Source organism: Pseudorca crassidens, chromosome 1 (genome assembly GCF_039906515.1).
Source record: "Pseudorca crassidens isolate mPseCra1 chromosome 1, mPseCra1.hap1, whole genome shotgun sequence".
NCBI classification, from domain to species: Eukaryota; Metazoa; Chordata; class Mammalia; order Artiodactyla; family Delphinidae; genus Pseudorca; species Pseudorca crassidens.
This window is the reverse complement of record NC_090296.1, coordinates 11,571,727-11,592,392: the sequence shown is the minus strand read 5'-3', so window position 1 is coordinate 11,592,392 and position 20,666 is coordinate 11,571,727. Positions and strand designations below refer to the sequence as shown.

The window sequence follows — 20,666 nt, the reverse complement described above, 5'->3', positions numbered from 1 at the left end:
AAATTACCTAGCTAGAAATCTGGTAGCCTAAGGAACATTTTCCATATGAGCCCATTAAATGCAAAACCAGAATCCTATACTGTCAAAACTGGAAGAGACCCATAAAAACCATCCTTTCCAATGCTCCCATTTTCCAGATGGAGATCTGCAAATTCAGAGAGATAGTGGCAGTGTAAAGATTAGAACTCAAGTCTTCTGACTCCCAATCCAGTGTCCTTTCACTAGCAGACTCCTAGAGTCCTTCTAGAACAAGGGTGAATTAGAGGCACTCAGGTCTCTATAGCAGGGAGAAAGGAGGTAGCTGGGAGTGGCCATTGCTGTGTCTTTGAACCTCATTGGTTCCACAAGCTTTTTGTGCTTTATCCAGGTCACAGATAAAAATATTCAACTTGCAGCAAAACTGGATCTGACAAGTGAAGTTACACGTTGGCAGCACTACTTCTGAAATGAATATTACATATATGTAAAATGTTTTTAAAAGACCAACCACCTCTGATAATACCTTTTCCCAAATTGGCAAATTTGGAAAATGCGACCCCCAAATAAGGTCTGTAAGGATGATAATTCAGGGACACTTACCTTGGTGTATGCTGGTTTCTTTGAGTCTGAAATTACTGTAAGATGCAGGAATACTGAGATCTTTGCCATCTCTCACATCCTGTGATTCTTGTCTATCCAGAAATCTAGAGTAGTTGAATAAATCCAAGCAAAGAGAATTGGTACTTTGAAACTATGTATGTACATAGCTATTGTACATATACACTTAGGAAGTCAAGTGCATGCATTTTTAAACATCTTTATTGGAGTATAATTGCTTTACAATGGTGTGTTAGTTTCTGCTTTATAACAAAGTGAATCAGTTATACATATACATATGTCCCCATATCTCTTCCCTCTTGCATCTCCCTCCCTCCCACCCTCCCTATCCCACCCCTCTAGGTGGTCACAAAGCACCGAGCTGATCTTCCTGTGCTATGCGGCTGCTTCCCACTAGCTATCTATTTTATGTTTGGTAGTGTATATATGTCCATGCCACTCTCTCACTTCGTCCCAGCTTACCCTTCCCCCTCCCTGTATCCTCAAGTCCATGAAGCAACTGACAAAGGATTAATCTCCAAAATTTACAAGCAGCTCATGCAGCTCAACATTAAAAAAACAAACAACCCAATCCAAAAATGGGCAGAAGACCTAAATAGACATTTCTCCAAAGAAGATATACAGATTGCCAACAGACACATGAAAGAATGCTCAACATCATTAATCATTAGAGAAATGCAAATCAAAACTACAATGAGATATCATCTCACACCGGTCAGAATGGCCACCATCAAAAAATCTACAAACAATAAATGCTGGAGAGGGTGTGGAGAAAAGGGAACCCTCTTGCACTGTTGGTGGGAATGTGAATTGGTACAGCCACTATGGAGAACAGTATGGAGCTTCCTTAAAAAACTACAAATAGAACTACCATACGACCCAGCAATCCCACTACTGGGCATATACCCTGAGAAAACCATAATTCAAAAACAGTCATGTACCAAAATATTCAAGTGCATGCATTTTAACACGACCACATGGACCCTCCCTAGGAGCAGAGAGCCATTCAGGGCCATTCATTGCTTAGGAGCCACACACTTTTAGAGGAGGTGTGGGGCAGGCATGGCAAATTCAAATGCCTGTAGGGCGGTGCTATAATGAAAATATTTAACTTGAACATGGACTAGTTGGAAGTATTGCCAGCTGGAAACAATTAGTAAACCTAATTTGTAATAATCAGTCCTGTCCAAAGGGACCCTGACTGCAAGGTTAATGAGTGGAGTGGAGTGAGATAAGGAGAATTGAGACCCCTGAGAACTGGAGAGCACCAGTCCTTTCTAATGGGGTCAGCTGCTACTCCACTCTAGCCAGCTGTTATTTGAGAATGCAATCCTCATCTCCCCACGTTTCCTAAGATGTTTCCTGACTTCCTTCATAGGTCACTGTGGGGACCTGATGAGCACCCGGTTTTCAGCCCCTGGTTTAAAGTAATGTAAATGTCACGTCAACTCCTATGGGTATTGAGCAGATTAAATAGACCAATGGTTCCCTTAGGAGGTATTGATACTTGTGAAATGCTTTCAGCATTTATCTGAAAACTTGCCCTGCTGGATTTTGTCTGGGCACTGCCTCTGATCATCCTATGCTGTGTATTTAATCTCTGGGGAAAACATTAAGCCATTGAAAGACCTTCTGTAGTTTGTTCTCATCAATTTAGAGAAGTGGATTTCAAACATCGGTGTGTGTCAGTGTCCCTGAAGGACTTGCTAAAAATCTGAATCCTGGGCCTTATTCTGAGAACTTCTGGTTCAGTAGGGGTGCGACCTGAGGATTTGCATTCCAACTAGTTTCCAGGTAATAGAGGTGCTGCTGGTCCAGGGATCATACTTGGAGAAACACTGGCTTCGTTTGTACTATCTTAAAGAGGTTCGTATTGTACACAGCTGCAGAGATTTCACTGTAACCTGCTATTTTCATATATTTAACAATGTTAAATAATATCATTGCTTATTCTTGCTATAACATTTTCCCCCAAACCCAGTACACGTTATTTAAAAAGTACATTTTGATGTGGAATTGTGCCAAAATATGCTACTTGATTTGTGAGGCATGATTTTCTGTTGTAGGAATTTTACTGCTTTTTCTTAGGTTATTGTTATATCTTTTCGTAGCAGAGAAATGACAGATGAAATGTTCTTTATTTGGACTAATAAGCCTAATGGTTTTAAATTGGTCTAAGTAGGGTTTTTTTTCCAACAGGACCTTTCACAAATTAATAGACCTCTTTAGGATTGGGCACATTTAATATCAATTAATATTATTTAATTGTTTAACACTGTTTAATTAATGGTTTAATGAAATTTTTAAAGCTAAGAATTTTTTTTTTCAACATGAATATATGGCATGGAAAACTGTAAGGAGGCAGCTATATTTCAGATTTTTTTTTCCCTAAAATAAATGCTTAGAGGAAATATATGAAGCAAAAGATATGTTAAGAAGAGTACTGACTTTTACTTTTTTTGTATTTGTTCATAGTGTTCTTTAGATTCCAGTTTGAGAATTATGATTTGCCTCTTGAAGATACCCTCTACCAATGCCACAAGGGTATGTATGTTTCAGAAAAACATAACCAGTTGGTTATTTGGTTATTTTTTTAACCTAAAAAGACAGGCGTATAGCAAGCAATACTGAAGAAGTAGTTATCACATGCTGAATGCTTCACTTTCAACCTTTTTTTTTAAATTTATTTTTTAATGAAGTATAGGAATTACAATGTTGTGTTAATTACTGCTGTACGGAAAAGTGACTCAGTTATACATATATTACGTTCTTTTTCATATTATTTTCCATTTTGGTTTATCACAGGATATTGAATATAGTTCTCTGTGCTATACAGTAGGACCTTGTTGTTTATCTATTCTAGATATACCAGTTTTCATCTGCTAATCCCAAACTCCCAATCCATCTCTCTCCCACCATCCACCCCTTGGCAACCAACAGTCTATTCTCTATGTCCCTGATTCTGTTTCATAGAGAGATTCACTGTCATATTTTAGATTCCACATATAAGTGATATCATATGGTATTTGTCTTTCTCTTTCTGACTTATTTCACTTAGTATGATAATCTGTAGTTGCCACTTTCAACCTTCTGAAAGTGCCTAGTATGAAGAACTCTAATAGATTACAATATCATTGGTCCTTTTAGTCCTGGGCCATGTCCACCAGTTCATCCTCAATACTATGAACTAGATGATCCTTCCAAACACAGATCTCATCGCACTGGTTCCTTGTTTAAAATCTTTGATAACTTCTCCCTTCTTTTAAGATAATGTCCAAATTCCTTAATGGAGCATACAAGAAGGTACTTCATTAGCTTGCAAGCCTACCTTTCCTAGTTAGTCTTTGGCTACTTGTCCCATCCCTGTGCTTCCTGCGTACTTTCAGAATCATCATCATTATCATCAGCGAAACAATAACCACTGTTTGCTGAGCACTTACCTTATGGCAGACATTGTGCTAATTGCTGTACATTTATAATCTTATTTAATTTCATACTTCCTTGCCTTTGCTTAGGCCATTTCCTTTGCCTGAAAGGCTTTATACCCTTGCTGGTGAGTGAACTCCTTCTCATTCTTCAAGATGAGAATCTGAATTCCATTCTAATTGATAAAGGCTCACGTTTTCTGTAGCAACTTCCTCCTATATCAGATCCCACAATACCTGACAGAGCTCTCTATATGAGCAGTTACATTATACTGAAGTCTCCCCAGTGAGCCTGTGAGCTTTATGAAGTCCAGCACTATGGCTCATTTACTTTCGTATTCCTGGCTACATTCCCAGGCTGCACTATATGCAATAGTGCAATAATTTGTATTGCAATGGCTTGTAGCTACTAGTTAATATACCAAGAAGCCACATCCCCTGTAACTTTTTACCTTGACTGTGCTTGCATAGACTCATGGTTTATGCTGGAAAATTGCATAGAGATCATTTGGTCTAGTCTGCTCATTTACAGATAAGGAAACAGGCTCAGAGAGATGGAGTGTCTTGGCCAAGGTCACAGAGCTGGTTACTGGAAGATTTGAGACTTGAATATATGTCCTTTGATTTCAAGCTTTTTTATTTGTCTGTTGTACTGTATTGCCCCATTACCATGCTGCTTTGCGAGATAAAAGAGCAAGTGTCTATATAGGTCTGAATTCAGGTTTCTTTTTTTGACCAATAAGGATGTATATCAACCAGACACATATTCCTATCCCTATCCCTGTTCATTCATTATTAGTGTTTTAAGGCAACAACATTTATACAAAGCAAACAATACTGAATCAATAATACTATTGACACACACTTAGAAGCTTTACTATCCCCATTCTTCATTCTTCACATACTATAATACTATTGGCACACACTTAGAGTGTCTCTAAGATTTTCTGCATGGAAAGCACTGCATGGTTTTGCGGGTAATACAAATAACAAACATAATTCCTATCCTCAGAGGCAGCTATCATGTAATGAATTCATTTTTGTATCCATAAGGAAAAAGGACCTCAAAAATGCACATATTCTTTGATTTAGTCATTCTTTTTCTGGTAATCTATTCTAAGGAAGAAAATGCAAATTTCATGCAAAAACATATTTATTGAGATGTTATATATAATAAAATCTGACTTTTGTGGCCATTAAAATGGATCTTTATGAAGAATTAAATAGCATTGGAAATTTCGTACGTTATTATCTTAACAAAATGTAGTATTATATATACGTGTAAGATTTCAACTGAGTAAACTGGTGTGTGATGAAGAAGAGAAATATATCAAAATGTTATCACTGGGTGATGGGAATATGGATGACTTTTATTTCCTTATCTGTACTTTTCTACAGATCCTGCGTTTGCACACTGAGCATGTATTACTTTCATAATCCAGATAGTTAGGACCATAGAGGTTGAGAAGTAGTGGAAATCACAGCATCGAAGTCTTTTGGAGCCCAGTTAAAATCCTGTCTTCCCTACAGAGCAATTCTCCCTCTGGAAAATTGCCCTGGAATTTGAGTTTGAATTCCATTCAATGGCTGTATGGCCTTAGGCAAGTTACTTGCCTACTTAACTGCCTCAGCTGAAGAATGGGGATAGTAAAGCTTCAGAGAGTTATGGCGCAGTTCATAACTAACAGTGATGGAAGGCTTACTGTTGCCAAGTGCTTTACATACATTATCTTCTTTAATTCTCACAACACTATTGAGATGGAGGTCATTATTGTCCTCATTTTACAGGGAAGAGAATTAAGTCCAGAGAGGTTAAATCACTTATTCAAGGTCACAGAGAGCTAAAGTTTGCAAACACTGGTGTGAAATTCTAGAGCTTGTGTCATTAATTATTATAATATACTGTCTCCCCAGGATTGTTATCAGAAATTTAAATGAGATAAACGAAACAAAAGCGTGTAACTCTGCTTGCTACTTAGTAGGTGCCCAATAAATGTCTCTAAATGACTTAAAGCGTAAGGATCTAAAACTGACCCTTTATGGGTGGGATTCAGATGGAGAACCCAAAACGGACAGGCTTCCTGGTAAACACTGGCAGGAAGCTGGGTCCTGATGTGTATTATCTAAGCTAACAGTGCTTTGGTACTTACGTGCAAGGGTGGTTTGTGCTACTTACCTGAGATGACAGGCTTCTAGAGGAGCTGGGTCTGATGAACTCACACATGCCTAAAGATTCAGAGAAATAGAGCGGGAGATCCTAAAGCACACTTCACAGAGTCTTGACTGCTGGTGGTGGGTGTGAGGATAAGATTGGAGTTACATAGGTTTATAAATGATGCCACATGGAAAAAATGGATTATTTTTAGCAATAAAATGATTAAGTCCTGCTCTTTGAGCCATTGATTGAAGATTCAGTTCTGTTCTTGTTAGACAAACAGGGTTGCTACAGTAGCCACCTGGCAACAGATTTGAAATTAAGAAAGAGTGATCCCATTAGTTAAGGTATCATTAGACTCTAATACATTTTTTTAATGAAAGAATCAGCAATTGATTTTGGTTTTATTTTGGCCCCAATCTCATTGCAGAGTTTGTTGGAACCATTTTCAAAACTGCTCAGCTTTGTAATTCAGAATGCCATCTTCACTTTGGCCTACCTGGTGGAGGTGTGTGGCTTATGTTACCGAGCTTTCACTAAGGTAAGGTTGCATGTGTGTTTATGTGTCCCTGGGAAACAAAAAACTGGCAGAAACATATTCTTTCTAATCAGTATCAAATCCCTCTTAGGTTAATTGCCTCAGTATAGTTAAAAGTGAGTAATTCAACTGAGGTCTAATAAAATTCATTAGAAGGAAACACTTCGCACACACAAATATATAAACTATACGTTATATATGCAAATGTGGAGAACTGAGGGTCATATGGTTTAGAGGAGAAGAGGTATTCCGAATGAAATGAGATAATGGTCTAAATGACCTCTAATGTCCTTTTCAAGTTCACCATCCTATGATTAGTGGGCAAGCCATCAGTACATATCAATTTTATACCCAGAGTAGCAAAATACCAGCTTGTCATTTGTAAAAGCCTGTGGAGAGCTCCTTAATTCTCATCATTTGTCTGTCTCCCCAGTTCTGGGTTCTTGGCCTCTGAGACTGTAATCTCATCGTTTGTCATCTTGCTTTGATAATGGTTTCTCTATTGCATTATCTTTAGTATCCCCTGCCCCACTACTGAGGAAGTGGAAAAGTACTGCTTGCCCAGTGCATATAGCAGCCTTGTTGGTGCTGATAGGCACTATCCTAATGGAAAAGCAGAAGGCAGGACAAATGGAGAGCGTTTCTGTCCTTAAGAACAATGTGCAAATGCTACTTTTCCAATTTCCAAATTTTCCAAGTTTATTTTCAATGGGCTTTCTGTTTCTGTTGTTCCCTCTTAAACATTCAGAATACTCCTTTATTCACGTTGTCCACTTCTACAAGCCCTTTAATTTCTCCTAAAAATCTAACTTCTATCAAAGTTCTCATTCTATTTAAAACACCCTTGTCTCCTTTCTTACCATCTTGTGTCCATTCCACCATGGAATGGTGTTTAAGTGTTTCATGATAACCTTCTCTTTAATCTTTATGATTATAAACTGTTTATTACTCTGCCTGGAACAATATGTTTTCTAACTACGAAAATAATCAGTATTTTTTTCTTCTTTCAAATCCTTCCTGAAAAATAACTTCTTTTTCTTTTTTTCCACTTAAAAAAAAAGACACAGCAGCAAATACAATGAAAAGATATTCTATTTTTAGAAGTCATTTTATTTCTTAATTTTCTTTATGTTTGATTTGTTTAAATTATATATTTTATAGAGGAGGAATCATAATGAGTTTGTACTTTCTATGCTGTGTACTATAAGTATTGATTACAGTGGACCTTCCACTATTTTGAATTCAAGATATTTTTGGTTTTAAATATTCATTATGCATTATATCCCCTCATAATCTATCATAACTTTTGTGGCCTCTCTCTTCCTGTTGTCATCTACCCTTCTTCATTCTGCAACTCAAAATGACTATGAGTTGTAGAAAGCTTTGATCTAGGGCATTCCCACCTTTTTCACAGATAATGAGAAACTATAAGAAATAGCTAAAGAAATAGCAGTATCTAATTGAGGCTTCTCCTCAACTGCTTCACAATACTGTGTTAGTTTCTGTTGCACAACAAAGCGAATCAGCCACATGCATACTCATGTCCCCATATCCCCTCCCTCTTGAGCCTCCCTCCCACCCTCCCTATCCCACCCCCTAGGTCATCGCAGAGCACTGAGCCGATTTCCCTGTGCTATGCTGCTGCTTCCCACCAGCCAACTATTTTATATTCCGTAGTATATATATGTCAATGCTACTCTCACTTCACCCCAGCTTCACCCTCCCACCTCATGTCCTCGAGTCCATTTTCTATGTCTACCTCTTTATTCCTGCCCTGCAAGTAGGTTCATCAGTACCATTTTTTTTTTTAAGATTCCATATATATGCGTTAGCATACAGTATTTGTTTTTCTCTTTCTGACTTACTTCACTCTGTATGACAGACTCTAGGTCCATCCACCTCACTACAAATAACTCAATTTCATTTCTTTTCATGGCGAGTAGTATTCCATTGTATATATGTGCCACATCTTCTTTATCCATTCATCTGTCGATGGACATTTAGGTTGGTTCCATGTCCTGGCTATTGTAAATAGTGCTGCAACGAACGTTGTGGTACATGTCTCTTTTTGAATTATGGTTTTCTCAGGGTATATGCCCGGTAGTGGGATTGCTGGGTCATAGGGTAGTTCTATTTTTAGTTTTTTAAGGAACCTCCATACTGTTTTCCATAGTGGTTGTATCAATTTACATTCCCACCAACAGTGCAAGAGGGTTCCCTTTTTACCACACCCTTTCCAGCATTTATTATTTCTAGATTTGTTTGATAATGGCCATTCTGACTGGTGTGAGGTGATACCTCATTGTAGTTTTGATTTACATTTCTCTAATAATTAGTGATGTTGAGCATCTTTTCATGTGCCCAAGAAAAGACATAGAAAGGTAATAGCTTTGGAGACTATTTGGCAATCGGGCAGTCTCGATAACTTGAAAACTGTCCCACTTAAAATGCTAGAAGTGATGGATGACATGTAATAAACATGATTTTAAATATATAGCAAATTTTATAAGAATGAAAGTTGAAAAAATGAAAAGGGAATTGAGAACCAGAGTGGTAAGCATATAAGCTGATATTGTAGCAGTCTTGGGGTAGAGAAGTTGATTGTTTTGGTAACTCAGTAGCTTGAGTTTTTTGTTTTTAATTGAAGTATGGTTGATATACAATATTATATAAGTTCCAGGTATACAATATAGTGATTCACAATTTTTAAAGGTTATACTCCATTTATAGTTATTATAAAAATTGGCTATATTCCCTGTGTTGTACAATATATCCTTGTAGCTTATTTTATACCCAATAGTTTGTACTTCTTAGTCCCCTACCCCTTTCCCTTTCTCCGCTGGTAACCGCGGGTTGGTTCTCTATGTCTGTGAGTCTGTTTCTTTTTTGTTATATTCCTTAGTGACTTGAGTTTTAAAGCCCATACAGAGAAAGGAAATGAAGTCTTGGGACTATTTCAGGCTGGGAGTCGGAGCTGAGTTGTCCCCAGGAGAAAGCCAGAACCCTTGAAAGGCTATATGTTTGAGAAAAGTTTGATTTGGAAAGGATATATTCTTATATGGAGGTGACAAAGAATGGGCTCTATCTGAGCCTGGGAACTGAAAGATTTGTAGTTTCCCTTGAGAATTAGTAAACATGAGCCTGTCTTTGAACATGTTTAGAATTTGAATTTGTAATACCTGCATGCTCTGTGAACCCCCAAAAGTCAAATAAATTGGTGCTGGGCAAGTAATTGCATTGGAGTGTCTGCCAGAAGCAAGCTCAAAATCAATCCTCAAAGCTCTCTGGAGGGATATGCCTTCAACCTAGGCCCAACAGGATTCCCATAATTAAAGTCTGGATGAACATGAGATCATGATCTAAAATTACAAAACATGTGAAGAAATAATCCACCATGAGCTACTTTAGCATAGTCAACAAAAATCAGATTATTCCCCCTAAGAACTTCCAATATTAGAACAATGTGATAGAGACTATAAAAACATACTCTGAATGATAAGCATTAAAAGATGAATTAAAAACTTGAGAAAAGATCTAGTCACTTAAAAAAAAAAACCAGATAGATTTGAACAAAGTAGAAATTCTAGAAATGAAATAGTCATTGACATAAAAAAAACCTCAGTGGACAGGTTAGAGAGCAAATTAGACATAGCCAAAGAGGGATTTAGTGAAATGAAAACAGATCTGAAGAAATTATATAGCATGCAGCAAAGGGAGATAAAGAAATGAAGAATATAAAGAGAAGATTTAGCCAGTAAATTTGAAATCTTGGGAAATAGGGACAATTTTCTAGAAAAAATGTAATGTGTAACAATCAGAAAAAAGATGGCTAGACTTAAATGATAAAAAAATGGAATCAGTAGTTAAAAACCATTCCAATTTTTTTTAACATCTTTACTGGAGTATAATTGCTTTACAATGGTGTGTTTCTGCTTTATAACAAAGTGAATCAGTTATACATATATATATGTTCCCATATCTCTTCCCTCTTGCATCTCCCTCCCTCCCACCCTCCCTATCCCACCCCTCTAGGTGGTCACAAAGCACAAAGGTCCCTGTGCTATGTGGCTGCTTCCCACTAGCTATCTATCTTAAGTTTAAAAACCATTCCAATTTTAAAGACAACTTTCATTAAACATTTAAGGAGCAGATTGAGCTCTACTTTGTGCAAACTAAAACAGAGAATAGAAAAAAAGAGAACAATTTGCAACATATTTTATGAGGCCAATAGAATTTTGATACCAACCAGACAAGGGCAGTAGGGGAAAGGAAAATTATAGGCCAGTTATACTTCAAAGATGCAAAAATTCTGAATGAATAATCCCAAGTTAATGCATTAAAAATAAAACCTCATGCTCAGCCATAAAAAAGAATGAAATTCTGCCATTTGCAGCAACATGGATGGACTTGGAGGGCATTATGCTAAGTGAAGTAAATCAGACAAACAAAGACAAATACTGTATGATATCACTTATATGTGGAATCTAAAAATACGACAAACTAGTGAATATAACAAAAAAGAAACAGACTCACAGATACAGAGAACAAACTAATGGTTACCAGTGGGGAGAGGGAAGTGGGGAGGGACAGTATAGGGGTAGGGGATTAAGAGGTACAAACTATTATGTATAAAATATAAGGATATATTATACAACATGGGGAATATAGGAAATATTTTATAATAACTATAAATGGAGTGTAACCTTTAAAAATTGTGAATAAATATATTGTTCCCCTGGAACTTATATAATATTGTATGCCAACTATACTTCAGTTTAAAAAATTAAAAAAAACTAAAGCCTCATGACCTAGTGAGGATTCTCTTGTAATATAAAATTGGTTTAAATATTAGAATATCTATTTATGTTGCCAGATTAAAGGAGGAAAAGCTTTTATCATTATCTCAAGAGATACAAAAGAAGCATTCTATATAATTCAACATCCATTTATGATAAATCTTGTCAAACTAGGACTAAAAGGGATAACTTGATAAAGGATGTCTACCAGAAATCTCTAGGAAACATTATACTTATGGTGAAATGCCAACAGTAGTCCCTTTAAAATCATAAGTAAGACAAGAATGGCCATTATCACTGCTTCTATTTGCTCTAGTTCTGGAGGTCCTGCTCAGTTGAGTAAGACAGGAAGAAGAAATCAAAGTATAAGGATTAGAAAGGAAAAAAACTCTCCCTTTTCATAGATGATGTGATTACAAATGAACTGAAGAGAATCTATCTAGACACCTTTTTATAACTTTTATGACAGTTCAGCAAGGATGCTGATACAAATGAATACCCAGAAATCATCTACCTTTAATTATTCAGCTACAAATGATTATAAAATATACTTTTAAACTAGCATTTATTGTGGCAACAAAAAAATGAATCTAACAAAAATATGCAATAATTTTATGGAGATAACCAGAAAATTTTATTAAACAACGTTAAATAAATGGAGACAGATCTCATGTTCATGAGGACCCAGCATAATAAAGATAGCTGATTCTCACAAAATAACCTATAAATTTAGTATAATTCCAATAAATATCCTAGACTTTCTCTCCTGATACTGATGGACTAGATAATTTGAATGTATCCTCCCACCGGATTTGAAAAGTTTCTTAAAAAAGTGAACAAACTATTCTCTGAACACTTTAAAAAATCATCAAAATGCTAACCAGATATAGAATTACCAGGCTAAGATCTGAGAGAACACAGAAATGCAGAGATGTGAGCCTAGCACTGAAGACCTTTTTTTTGCTCTGGGGGTGTTTGCCTATCTGAAAGATGTGACAATTCTGGAAGATCCAGGAGGCTAGGGGGAAAAAAGTCAGAATCCAGGACCTTCCAAGAGTGGAGACTCTCTGATCCTGCACCTCCTGCACCTTTTGGCTGGGACCACTAAGTAAAGATAACCCAGAAGTAAAGTTGTCCTCACATGGACACAGATCCCTGTCAAGACCTTTGGTGGCCCAAGATAAGATATTACAAGGTTTGTATGTGTATTCAGGTAACCCTGGATCACTAGTGCCTCCAGTACCTGGTAAAAAATGAAGAGAAAGCTCTTTGGAGGAAGATAACATTTCAGGCCTCAAATTATTTCTAAAAATATTTTAAAAATAAAGGATGCAACATGCAAAGATAACCAGACATATGAGGAGGCAAGACACCACAAGTGAGAATGAGTAGAAAGAAAAGACAGTGGATACAGACCTACAGGGTCTCCAATAAGTTGGTTATGATCAAGAAAGGACACATAGGGGACTTTTAAGGTACTTGTGATGTGTACCCGACTTGGGTGCTGATTACATGAGTGTTCAATCTATGCTAATCTGTTTATCTGTTCACTTATATTTTATGTACTTTTCTGCATGTGTGCTATATTTGACAATAAATAAAGCTTACAAAATTGAAAATATTCTAGCATTGCATTAACAGGGACAGATCAATGAATTTCAGTATGTTCATACAATAAAACATCATTAAACTGTTTAGTTGAAAGAATGAGAACTATATGTATCAACAGGGACTCACTTCAAAAATATAACGGAGGGCTTCCCTGGTGGCACAGTAGTTGAGAGTCCGCCTGCCGATGCAGGGGACACAGGTTCGCGCCCCGGTCCGGGAGATCCCACATGCCGCGGAGCGGCTGGGCCCGTGAGCCATGGCCGCTGAGCCTGCGTGTCTGGAGCCTGTGCTCTGCAACGGGAGAGGCCACAACAGTGAGAGGCCCACGTACCACAAAATATATATATATATATAAAAAATGGAGTAAAAAATTATAAGTTGCAGAAAGATTTGCATTGTATGATAACATAGAAAGTTAAAAACAAGCAAAAATAACAGTAAGCCTTATAATGGAGGTATACATATGTAGTAAAAGTGTAGTACATGAAATAATAAGCACCAGATTCAAAATAGTGGCTATTTCAAGGAAGGGAGAAAGAAAAGAGAGCACTCTATAGGTAGCTTCAACTATTTCTGTGATGTTTGATTTTTGATAAAAAGTATTAAATAAAGCAAAATGCTATGATTTAACAAAGATGGGTAATAGGTAGATGACACATTCCATCTCTCTCTTTTTCTGTATGCTTGAAATAGTCCACTTTAAAAGTAAGCTCCTTTTGAGAGGATATGAGACCCTTTCAACAGTTACATGTTTTTCTCTAAATCATTTTCTATTGAAAAACATCCTTTTAGATTTGTTTAGTTTCTGCAGTTCTTGGAACCTCTCCTCTGTGAATAAGAACCAAATCTCGTGGTTTCCGTCTTTAAGAGGTAGCCTGTCTTTTTCTTATCCATTAAATTATGTGTTCTCAGTGCTTCACTAAACTCATTACAAACACAAAAATGCCCTTTTTCTTTTTTCTTGGGTTTATTTCTTAAGGACAGTTCATTATGCATTTTAAAATACTGTTTCTTATTTCTGATCTGTGAATCTTTTGGAAGCTCTTTTGACATAGATCTATTCTAACTGAAGTTTTAGAAATCGCTTACCTTCTTCTCTCTTGTTTCGTTTAGGAGAGGGATAAATTCTATTTGTCTCGTAGTGTTGTTCTAGAACTCCTGCAGGCCCTGAAGCTCAAATCTCCTTTACCGGATACAAACCTCCTTCTGCTTGTCCAGGTAGGCTTATGCCTCATTTCACTTTTCATGAAATTCACTTATGTTTGGAAAATTTAAGGAAGGTGTGGGACATATGCATAAATTAAATGTCTGTCCAGAGATAAGAAATAATATCTTACGTGAGCCATGATCTGTCTATCACTATGCACTTGGCACTTCCACTGGCCAAAAAAGACCGGAAAAGGAGTATTTATTTTGTTCCTACTGTGGAACTAGTTCTGTGAAAAACGAAAAAGAAGAATGAAACGATAATGTGTCCGCGAGAAGTTTATGGTCCAGTAGGTTGGAGGGGCAGCCCATTAATGGCTACCAGAGCTGAGGCAGGACTAACGAAGCCAAAAATGAGCGACCCGGAGGCTGAGGTCTGATCGCGGAGTCTCATGAGTATGGATGGGTCGCCAAATCTCTGTGAAGCAGAAGTGAAAGTGAGGGTGGGCCCAGCCAGATACGATCAAAAGGCAGGACGGACTGAGTCCAACCAGGGTGGGATGTGGGTGTGAAAGAACCAGCACCACAGGAGCCCTAAGGCAGGGGGCAGGGCTTGAACACATACCAGGCAGGCTCTAGAGAACTTGCAAAGATTAGTGCTTTTGGTTGTAGGGCTGCTTACGAGAGGCTCTAGCTCTCCATCCCTGGCATCCTAAGCTCAGCATCTTAGGCAAGTGTGCAGGTTTTGATCACACAAGATAGGCTGCAATTAGTGCCATGAGTGAGAAAGAGATGTAGATAAAGTCCTAGGGGGGAGTTAAGAGCAGGAGGCATCTTACCTCACATGATGTGAAATCAGGGAAGACTTCATGAAGGAAGTGGCGTTTGAACTGGGTCACAAAGGACTGGTGGGTGCAGGCCAAACTCTGCCTGGGGTTGGAGTTCAGCACCAGAGGCTGACCATCTTCAAGCAATAAAGGGAGGCTTTAGCAGAAAGATGGAATAAATTTAGGAATAACGACATGAGGATGAGTTTAGAAAAAGGCTGGCCATGCCAGGGGTGTCAGCAAGGGATCAGGTAAACTGGGATCCTGCCTCTTACCCCAAAGGTTGAGCCTGGTTTTAAAGACTTGGTCATGAGCTGCAGCTGGGATCAGGGTATCATTCAGCCTGCGTTTGTGCAAAGTACCCAGGAAGTGTGTCACAGCTGTTTCAGTTCTCCCTGCTGAGCGTTATGACCAGTCCCAGAGTCTGGGCCTACAAGGTTGAGCTTAAATGAATGAAGGAAAATGGAGCTTGATATCAAGCTGTCGGTTTCCCTGAATCTTAGGTACCTTGGGTGCCATTTGGAGAGATGAGGGAGAAGGGGAAATTAATGGAGCACCTATTAAGTGCCAGGCAGCATGCTGGGGTTTTATATATCCCCCTCACTCCTTCAACCGTGAGAGGAATTGGTCCTGTACCACAGATGAGGAGACCGCGGCTCGGGGGGGTTCAGTGACTTGCCCACGATCACACAGCTGGCATAAGTAGCGTAAGCACCCGACCACAGGGTCTAATCAGTATAGAGCACAGCCTAGTCAGGCCCCGCACATCACTTGCCCGGATTACCGTTAATAGCTCTTAGCGTTTTGCACCGTTTATTTCTCCCCACGTCAATCCAGTCTTATAGCCTATGGCTGCCTAGAGGAATTTTGCTAAAACTCTGCTCTTTATCATATCACTCTGTGCATCGAAAACCTCCGGTGACCTTGTGGTACCCGAATTGTCAAGGTCTTCCATCATCTGGCATTATTTCCCACTACAAATATTTACTGACCACCTATCTTCGGCTAGGTTCTGAGGATATAGAGATATAAAGGCATAGGCCCTACCCTTATAACGTGCTAACCAGTATACTGAAAGTCTGCACGGTATATAAACTACTGTAGAGGAGGGAGTGGCCAGCTCAGCCTGGGAAATGGAGGAAGGCTCATTAACCGTTATGAGCCCTGACCTGGCGCAGGTGCTGGGGAAACAGAGATGAATGTCATGGCCCCTTCCTCCCAGGAGTTTCCTGTCGGATAGGGGTAGCTGACATCGAAACAAAAATTCCCGACGCAGTGTGATGGGTACGGTAGCAGAGGTGTGTACTGAGGAGGGAAGTGGTGTAGAAAAGGGATCGTATGTTTTTGAAGGGTGTGCAGAAGTTTGGGTGTTTACCTGGGAGAAGAGGAGGAATACCCTTGTCATTAACCATTTAATATCCACTAACTGGTCCGCTTCCTCCCCCGCCTTATACTAGTAATCCTTGGGAACAGAACGGAGTTTTTCTCAAAGGCTTGAGATTTAATAAAAAGTTGGTATACTTTCAGTGAAGAATGGTCTTAAGTCATGTTTAAAGAGCTTTCCCAGGCACAGTGATGCTTTCTGAGAGGAGTGACTGCTGGAAAGTGATGGCAGTGGATGTTGGGCATGATATAGTCAGAGTGAAATGGCTCCCATTGTACCAAGATGCTGGACAGCCCAAGAGGGAGACAGAAGCAAAGCATAGCCGGGAAATATCTGTGTTCCTAAGAAGAGACAGATTGAATCTCTTCCAGTGGATTGCCATTGGCCAGTCCTACCTCTTCACACAGCAGCAGCAACACCACTTTTGAGTACAAGTAACTTTGATGCAACTGACCATAGAGGTTAATAAGATCAACACTGGTTTGGAGGAGAGGGCAGGTGACCTAGGCTTAGTGAAGTAGCCCACGAGAGAGGTAAGGCCAGCAGGTTGACAGTGTCTGGAAGTCAGTTGCTTCTGATAGCGTTTAGATTGGGGACATGCCACCTCAAAGCAACCTCAGTTTCCAGGCCCTGAGGGTGCTTTCCTGCGGGCGTCAGAGGCTGGTCCCTTGATTGCCCTCAGTCCTGGCAGAGCCGGTCTGTGTGGCTGATCTTCTTGGGTTCTAGCACCCCGCTTTGTGACTGCAACTGGGGGCGGGTTTTTCTCTGAAGTACATTAGCTGGCTGTAATAAGAACTTGTCACAAGACGGTGAAAGAACACCGACAGTTTAAATTGCTCAGTGCTTCGGGAGACCATGAAAACAGTGGTTATTGCATCACAGCTAGGTGAATAAATAAACACAAATTAGCTTTAGGAAGAAGGAAGGCAAAAAAGTAAATTCTTCTGTGTATTTTGGGTTCTCTCATGCCATTTCAAATGTATAACATTTTCATCTTTAAAAACAAATATGTATTTGTCATTGAGTCATTAAGTTAAATTTAAAAATCAGATTGTAAAATTATTTAGATCAAAGAGATATCTGGGGGGGGACATTTTGAGATCATGCCCATGAGGAACAACCTAGTGAATAACATTTCGACCTTCTCCAACAAAAAATATTAAACACCATGCCATTTTGAAGTAACATATCCTTGTTCTATAAACTCAGAATAAACCAGTAATGAAAAAATTACTGAGAGAAATAAAAGTGAGGCATACCTTAAAAAAAACAAAAGTAGTTCCCTTTTCCCCGCTGTGCTTCCTGGCTAAGTCGTGGAGAAAAGTCTGCCACAGGGCCACTCATGGGATGAGGGAGAAGCATCTTTTGTCTCACTACAGAAAGCGGTGCATCTTTCTGCAGTGTTTCCCCGTTCCTTTTTCTCTTGCCCTTGACAAATGTTCAGGCGGGTAGCAGAAGTGGTAGCCTGTTCTCTGGTAGTTTCTCTTAAACCAGAGAATCTAGCATGGAGTCAGAGAGAAGCTTTCCCCTTTACTGGTGGGCAGTGTCAGTTCCTGGTACCTGGGAGACCAGATTCACAATATGAACAATGTGTCTGGGGCAGACAGCGACTTCCTTCTTGGATATCATGACCGTCATCTCAGGACACTGGAGGTGGCTCTGTTTAACTGAAAATGCAACTTGGAAAAAGAAAAGAAAGTAACAACTGGAAGGAAAAAGTCCCCTGGTGGGAAGGCTGAGAGGGAGGGATAGATTGGGAGTTTGGGACTGACATGTACACACTGCTGTATTTAAAATGGATAACCAACAAGGACCTACTGTATAGCACAGGGAACTCTACTCAATATTATGTAACCAACTAAATGGGAAAAGCATTTGAAAAAGAATAGCTACATGTATATGTATAACTGAATCACTTTGCTGTACACCTGAAACTAACACAACATTGTTAATCAACTACACTCCAGTATAAAATTTAAAAAAAGATAAATTTCTTAAAGCTTAGAAGTAAAAAAAACCAAAAGTCCCCTGGTGATCCATCATGAGTGACACTAGCCCCATTGGCGAGAAGAGAGTCAGTTGCTCAGACCTTGGATTTACCATTCATTCTTTCACCCCACAGGGAACCACTAGGACATTCCCTCTACTATTGTACTTCTCTAATTAATAACTTAGTAGATAGATGAGTTCACAGATATGAGGCTGTTTATAATTCTTTTCATGGGTAAACCCTACTTTTGTTGTTTACCAAATACTCTGGCAGTAAGAGTGTTCCTTTAAAAGACAATGGAACACTTGCCCAAGGGATGCAGGGTCATTCAGGTTCTAAACATTTCAAGGCGGTGACAGGTACCAATCTGGTTTTCAATTTCTAGAACTTCTTCCTGGAGGCCTGGCACTGTGGAGTATCTCCCAGTCTGCTGTATTATGGTCGTTCAGCCATCACTCCTGTTATTTGTTTTAACTTACATATACAATCAGGTGGCCTTAAATGTTCAAGTGGATTTTTTAGAAAAGGAAAAAGAGGCATGGAGACAGGAAAGAATTTTCCAAATAGAAAAAATATATGTATTCTTCAGAATCTACTATTGTTGACCATCGGGGTATAGTTCCCCTTTTATACTTTGGACAGTTGCCCTATCTTGTTTTAATTCAGATCTGTTGACATTTTTGCTTTCACTTATAACATTTTCTCTTCTGCTGTCATGCTGTAGATATTTCATGTGTAATAAGCTATTATTATTGTTCTCAGGATGGATTAGAGTTTTCATAATGGAGTGATAACTCATTGAAAGCTACCATAAAATCTATATAGGCTCAAATCCAAAAGAATTTCCTCAGCTCCTATTATGTGTCAAGAGTAGACATTCTGCTAATTTGCATGTAACACTCCCACTGTGTGGGATACACCTGCATATTCAAGCTGTGAGAAATCATGTGGGTGAAAGGTTTTCTTTTAAAGATAGTTTAGTTGTGGGCTGGAGGACAAAGAAACGGCAGAGTTACGGCTGTTGTTTTTAATTCCCAGATACTATTGATGTGGGGTAATTAATATTTGTTGCGTTAGTAATAATCTGATCACTCTCTGGGATGAGAGGTGGTGATCCTATTTTGAGTATCATTTTGATAATGATTTTAGTAATGACACATAAGGGGTATTGCGTTTCTTTTGTATTCATGCGGGAGTGCCTATTTCAGTGGCATATTTCTATCTAAAAGTACTGAATTCTTCCTTCTATAGCCATCATTCTTTTTCCCTCTGATTTTGTTGTATCTTTATATTTTGAACAACTCTATAAAATAATAATGGAGTTTTTCAGTTGGCAGCTATATAAAATGAAGACAGAAAGGTTTGTTAGGGTTTCAGTCATACATATTATGTAAAATTACACTGGAGGAAAAGACATTGATAAAAAATAGTAGGTGATTTTAGAGGTTTATGTACTTTTATGCCTTTTAGTACATCAGACTGTCTGAGACACCTCCATAACTTTTAGAGTGATTTTTTAAAAAATTAATTCTGACTTCTGAAGTTATCTATTAGCTCTCGCAGATCGGACGTTTGAATTTGGCCTCAAATCTTAACACCACATGGCTAACAACCTGCTTACGTTATGCTACTCAATAAGGTGAAGCTCTAACCTGAGTTTGGTGAGGGAGAAACGCTTCTGCTGAGGGAGATACAGGCACTTGAAATTTTGCTTCTTCACACATTTTCTCTTGCCCTTAGGGGCACAGCCAGGCTTGCAAGCATACTTTAGGGGTCAGGGTTTACACCATCCTTACATAGGATACTGCAGAGGACTCCTACCTGCTTCACCCACAGTTAGATACATCTCTCTCTTTTCTTTTTGCCTCTCTTAGCTGTGCAGTCTCTTGGTTTTGCTGTAAAGAAATTAATTAAAACGTTGGAGTCCTGACGGGGCTTTTGGAACTTATTATCAGTCGTTTGTCTTAGATGGCAGACTCTGATAGCTTTTGAAAATACATTTTTTGGGAAAACATGCAGCATCTGCCAGGAGGTTGGGAGTGTTGCTTCTTTTCACTATGTATCTCTATCAAATATTTTACTTTTTTCTTTTTTTTTTAAAATTTTTGGCCGCACTGTGCGGCTTGCGGGATCCTAGTGCCCCCACCAAGGATCAAACGCGTGCCCCCTTCAGTGGAAGTGTGGAGTCGTAACCACT

General features: G+C 38.7%; 1 protein-coding gene across 9 annotated transcripts in view; it reads left to right on the top strand.

Annotated features, from left to right (window-relative positions):
- Positions 1-20,666, top strand: part of UNC79 (unc-79 homolog, NALCN channel complex subunit) — a 248,943-nt gene that overhangs the window by 201,992 nt on the left and 26,285 nt on the right. For 8 of the 9 annotated variants that reach the window (XM_067727070.1, XM_067727065.1, XM_067727087.1 and 5 more), the window contains 3 exons: positions 3,073-3,141; positions 6,608-6,718; positions 14,236-14,340. In XM_067727070.1, coding sequence (XP_067583171.1) covers positions 3,073-3,141; positions 6,608-6,718; positions 14,236-14,340 — 285 coding nt within the window. The remainder of the gene's footprint in view (positions 1-3,072; positions 3,142-6,607; positions 6,719-14,235; positions 14,341-20,666) is intronic. The other variant, XM_067727042.1, reaches the window with a different exon arrangement.